This window comes from Ixodes scapularis, unplaced genomic scaffold (assembly GCF_016920785.2).
Source record: "Ixodes scapularis isolate PalLabHiFi unplaced genomic scaffold, ASM1692078v2 PGA_scaffold4__175_contigs__length_147842914, whole genome shotgun sequence".
NCBI classification, from domain to species: Eukaryota; Metazoa; Arthropoda; class Arachnida; order Ixodida; family Ixodidae; genus Ixodes; species Ixodes scapularis.
Genome location: NW_024609879.1, coordinates 17,891,883 through 17,897,882, shown reverse-complemented (window position 1 = coordinate 17,897,882; position 6,000 = coordinate 17,891,883). Strand labels below are relative to the sequence as shown.

General features: G+C 46.6%; 1 protein-coding gene across 1 annotated transcript in view; it reads right to left on the bottom strand.

Annotated features, from left to right (window-relative positions):
- Positions 1–2,424: 2,424 nt before the first annotated feature.
- LOC115312900 (alanine--glyoxylate aminotransferase 2, mitochondrial) overlaps positions 2,425–6,000 on the bottom strand; it is a 36,161-nt gene continuing 32,585 nt past the window's right edge. Inside the window, exon 12 of the mRNA XM_042293454.1 lies at positions 2,425–2,618. Within this exon, the coding sequence (XP_042149388.1) occupies positions 2,520–2,618 (99 nt within the window). The 3' untranslated portion in view covers positions 2,425–2,519. The remainder of the gene's footprint in view (positions 2,619–6,000) is intronic.

Genomic DNA, 6,000 nt, shown 5'->3' with positions numbered 1-6,000 from the left:
ACGAGTGACGGGTTTCTTGGGCGACGGCGCATCGCCTGCAGGCCCGCTTCAGGTTGAGGACTCTTCGACTCGGTCGACTAGTGCGGATTCTAATGAAGACGGTGCTGTTAACGTGATGCAATCCCCCAATGATAACTACGACGTGTTAATGTCTCTGTCTGCAGGAGAAAAAAGGAAGGCCGTAAAATACGACCTTGTTTTTTTTTTTTTTTTGTACCTGAAGTTCAACGGAACGCTTCTTATGCCGGTATCAACAGTTCAAAAAAACATTTATGAATTTCAACGTCGGCATTTCTTGTACAAACAATACATGTTCGGCCAACTTGCTGAAAGCCTTCAAAACGTGCTTGGTTCAGTCGAGGTTCATAACATCATTGAGTTCATAACATCACTATACAATGATGTTATGAACCTGAATACTACCACCTTTCTCGCCGTTTAAATTGCACCGTAAAAATAACGGCGCGCTGTAAATTTTTTTTTTTACCGCAAATTTGAAGGCCGACCGTAGATTTCTACGGTCCCCGTTTAAATTTATCGTAAACCAGATTTACAGTGCACCGTTATTTTTACTGTACAAGTTTGGCAGCATCATGTGCCTGGTATTTGACAGTAAATTTTACGGTCAAATTTACAGTCAGGACGCTACAGTGTAGCGTCCTGACTGGTGCCCCCATACGAGCAGGCACGTGTGGCGTGCACGTGAATATAGCTTTGGTAGGCTTGCAATTGCACGTGATTTTCCGCACGAGCAGAGACATTGCGTTGGAAAGATGCCCAGCTTTCTGAGGCTATGCAGTCAAAAGTACGGGAGCGTGTGCCTTGGTGTGCATGGGTCCATATCACAAGAGCGAATGACATTTTAGCGAACGGCGACATTTGAGCGAATGCTCGTTTTAGCGAATAACGGGGGCGCGCGTTAACCCATCCGTCGCGCTGCGCTTTACGCCGCTTCGCGGCGACAGTCTGCGGCAACTCATTACAAAAATATGAACTCACTTGGCCCACCCGAAAACGCCGCTTCGCGGCGTCCTACTATTCGCTAAAGTGTCGTTCGATGAAACGTGGGCGTTCGCTAAAACGTCATTCGATCAAGTGAGTGCCTCCCGGTGTGCATAGCCACAGAAAGTTCAAAGAGTTCATCCCCTACAGGTAAACCGATGCAAAAGCTCTCAAGATCTATATTATGTTATCAGAGTTTAGTAAAAACGATGACTCCACAAAAAATATAAACACTCCCTGCCCCCCCCCCCCCCCCCCCCCCCCGTTTTACGCCGAGGAACCGCCCCCCCCAAAATGGAGGTCTGGATCCGCCCCTGCCGGTAGCAGGCGCATATGCGCAAGCCGCCGCGCACGCAACTATTTATAGTGCAAATAAATTACAATTACCTACTGAATCCACCTCGTACTAGAACCTTGTAGAATTTGCCTTTGCAAGCTAGGTGTCGGCTGTGCGATGAAGTGTCTCCCCGGTCAGGTGAAGCGCACCACCATCAGCGTGCCACGTCGCATTCCAGCGCGATGACGTCACACCTGATGCACTCCCCTTTCCTCCGCAGCAACGAACACACTCTCCACCCCCTATCAGCTGGTTTACGTGTAAAAGTTAGCGCCGGACGCTAATGCAGACGGCCGAGTAGGGCAAATAGCCAAGTTAGGTCGGGCATCAACATTTGCGGGGATTTCTTTTTATTTTACAGCGTCAGCTGTACTGGGCTTGCACAGGGGCAAGTGTTGTGTTTGCAAAAACGAACAGAGCTTACGCGCGTGTATCAAACGTGTATCGCAGCTGCTTCGGCGTCGGCAAAGGGCGTTTCGAGACGTCATACGTTGTAAAACTTGCAGGTAGAGCACGCAGTCTAAAAAAGTACATTGCACATTTTCTTTTTGTTCTGTTGGAGCCTTTATTTTCCCAGCATTTCTTTCACTCAATCACAATTCTCGTAACCCGTCGGGAAGAAGCTGCATGCACTGCCCGAATTTGGCACAAATTACGTCTTTCATCAAGTTTTCAGTGTTACTAGGAAAACCTCTCAAGTAATTCAAAAAGAAAAAAAAAAATCGTTCAGCCTTTCCAGTCTCGTGAAGAAGGAAGACCAGCGGAGCTGTACTCGATACACTGTGTGCTTCTTCTTCGTCGTCGTCTGCTTTTCGCGCTGTTTCCTACGATAAATTCCCACCAACGCGCCCAACTATCCATTCTTCTATTATAGCTGGAAAGGTGGGCGCCATCTACGAACGACGGCGGAAACCATACTGGTTGTGTGCTTGCCGCCGTCGCTTATAGATGGCAGTAGCTGTCCAGGTAGGTATGTGTCGACATACCGGACACGATCCTGAGGAACCTAGCCCTTAACAGCTCCGCTGTAAAAACAAAAACAAAAACAAAAAAAAAAACGGTGGGTATTAATGTTGAAAATTGAATAACCTAGCAAAAAAAAAATATTTATTTTTGACATGGGTTCCTAGTTGAGGGTTTGCTGAGGCCGACGAAAGACTCAAATCATCTCGGCGGCGTCTCACTGCTGGGAAAGCCGTTCCAGGGACCTCCGCAACACGGCCGCCGTGAAGTCCACGTCGGCGTCCGTGATGCACATAGGGGGCTTGATCCTCAGCACCTGCCGGGGCAAGCCAGACACCGTGATGGTTAGGCTTCCGTCTTATCGGTATATACCCGGAAACGTATCACCCGAGCCGGTTTTTTTCTTTTAGATCGGGAAACAGCGAAAAAACTCCGAATTGATGCTGACCTTGAACAACCGTGTTACGATTTTTATAAAATTTTCTATTGGTTTTTGTGGCACGATACCGGTGCTATGCCGCTGTTACTTGTAATGCCTCACCTTGCACACTAAACACTTTTACACTCTTAATCGTGGGCTCCCATCTGGCTACACCCTTTCAGGACAATAGCTTATTTTGAGTACCTTTCTAGTCCTAAAATCGGATGCTGTTGCATGGGACGCGCGCCTTCAGTATTGAGGAGTAAGAAGGGTGCGGAAAAGAGTGTAAGCGACCTTACATCCGATACAAGCAGCGGAGTTTAGCGACTACTGTACCCAGGATGGAGAATAAAAATCGATGCAATTTAAATAGTGACTTATATTATGATTAATCTTATTCTGATTTAAATCAGACCAGTTTTGCTACGATTATTGAAATCAAACATTTCCCCAAAATTAATCCCGAAAAAAAATATTTTTTTTTAATTTTCCGTGTATCTATTATTTGATAATTTTATGGGCATTCGGTTTATATTTCAATAAATAAAATAACTAAGCAAGAAAGATTTATATCAAGCTGAACGCGAGCAAAAAGAAGTGCTCTTCTGAACAAAGCAGAGCACTAAGCTTGATCTCTACGTTTCATTTAGTCAGTCACAAACGTCCTATTGCAACACAATCGAAACGCAAATAGAAAAAGAGGAACTCTAGAATGTCTTATTGTAATCAAGTTGGAACACGAAAGACAAATAAAGCAACAAAAAGTTCAGGTGGGCTATAGTTTGGTCTATCCGCTTCTATCCAGTCAAACAAAGCTCTTAAAAAGAAAGCTTTTTTTATTTAGATATGGTGGGCATTATATCAATAGAAAGTACTTAAAGGGACAATGAAGACGATTTTATCTAATTTTTTAAAATGGTGTTTTTATGCTTCTTGGGAACATAGCATGCTGCCCAATTTTTTGTAGCCATTTGTGACGCGTATTTCTGTGCCTACGAAGGAAGTACGTCAAGTGTGAATAGTCGGTATCGGTAGTATTTAGGGAACCAGATTCTGGTTACCGCGGTAGGTTGTAGCAGCGCAGTGGCGCGGTCGTTTCGTCGAATCTGTCAACATGGACGGCAATGCCGCTCTCGCGAGCGAGTTCGAGCTTCCGTTCAGTAACCCAACACAAACGGAACGGGAGTGCGTGTGTGGCGGCCTCCGCCATCACCCGAGGGAGACCGACCAGCCGGTAACGAGCGGCCCGCATGCCGAAGTGCCCATAGTTGCTCGTTGGCCGTTTTGCGTCCAGCGTAGCAAAGAAAAAAACAATTATGCTGCTTTATTTACGGTTTAGTAATCCTTTCCGGTCCGATTTATGCTTTTCATGGTTACTCAAGCGCAAATTAGAACAGTATTCCTAAAAACCGAGAACCAAAACGTGACCGAGGGCGCGTCTCTCGTTTCGACCAATCGCTGAGGAGTCTCTTGTGACGTCGCGCTTCCTGGCCTCGCATCGGTCACGTGAGCTCCGCTTCTCCTGACTTCTCCCGCAACTCTCGGGGCGTCGCCCCAGTCGATCTCAGTACGATTATTACCGCGACTGTTTAATTGATTTGCGCGGCACACAAGCGCCGGTTTCGGCTGAAATTTGGGCAACGTGGCCTGAGACGTGCCTGGAACCCAGTTCAATCGCCAAAAAGATGTCCGAAATTGCCTTCATTGTCCCTTTAAATTAACTGTACCTTACGGTTCCAGTAATTCTTTCTTCCGCAGTTATTTATTATCGAACGAATTGATCAATCAATTGGCCATGTTGAAAGGCACATTATATAGTGATGAATCGCTATTTTCCAACTACAGCGATTTAAATCAAATTAATATGATTTAAATAAAACAAAGCAGAATAAAATAATATAAATCTTGTATGCTTAAATTTTTTCCTCAAAAATCATGATTTTTTTATAGGTCGTTCTAATAGTTAGCTCTTGCGCGCTGCCATGTTTGTCTACTGGGCTCACGTCCTGACATCCGCAGTAGCTCTCATCTGCGGAATATTAGACGCCGCACATGAGTCCGGGGCCCAGTGACTCAGCGCTTTTCGCTTAGATGGTAGATCGTAAGCAGTGGAATGGTGCATATCGAATAATTATTGCCTCTGGCAATTCTTTCGACCGGGAGATGCATTCCGTCAACCCGAAGATATTACGCTTGCTGTCAAATCTTGACGCCAACATAGCAACATACGTGTAGCCTTCAGAGTATTACAGACCCTTTTTCAAGAGTGCATTCACAATAGGGACTTTCAAAAGTGGCTATTGCTTGAGGGGAGAACAGACGTAGAGGCCTCTATGTCTGTTCTCCCCTCAAGCAATAGCGACTGCCAGTGTTGCTCGATGCACTTTTCAAAAAGAGTCTATAATATTGTGAAGGCTACGCGTATGTTGCTATGTTGGCGTCAAGATTTGACGGCAAGCATAATATCTTCGGGTTCACGGAATGCATCTCCCGGTCGAAAGAATTGCTAGAGGCAATAATTATTCGATATACACCTGGGTTTCGGTTGAAAAGATGGGAGGGTGGATTATAAAAGGGTTGAGGTAACGAAAATGAGGTTAGAGCATTGGTGGAAGGAGACCCACGTGGCTCCAGCCGGAAGTCTCAACCCTGTCTCTCAGTGGGTCTGGATTTTGGAAAGAACCCCACAAGGTTAACCAGAGGAAAATTGGCGACTCCCTCGCCGGGGGGAGAAGGCGAGGGTGCGTTTTTCTTTTTTTCTTTTTATTTTGTATTAGCCCGATTCTCCAAAGGTCAGCCTGGCGGTTCATTCCCCCGGCCCGGTGATAGTTGCAGGGATGTACAGGGAAACAAATCGGGTATTTAAGTGTGGGAGGAAATCATTTTCTCAGGCTAGGTGGCGCAAGCTACCGCCCGTTACAAAGGGCATAGCTAATATCATCCATCCATCCATTCGTGGAAAAGAAGCGCGTGATTGGATCCGAGCCCTCGCCGAACGCTGACGGAAGCCTCGTGTCCGATGCGTGCTCAGAGTACGTGCCCAAACAATGGCTGACTCGTATAATGGGCACAGCAGCTGCTAGATGGCGCCCACTTATGAATAGGGTCTATGCGACGAGAGTGAGGATGGGAGGAGGAGACGAGAGGGACGTCAGAACGCCGAGCTCTGGAAGGTACGATTCCACTGCATTCCTGGAACGCGTTCGAATGCGAAAGCCAAACGCCGGACGCCGGTGTTCCGCGTTCGACGAGTGCGGTGGGGACAAAGGCTGCTAGC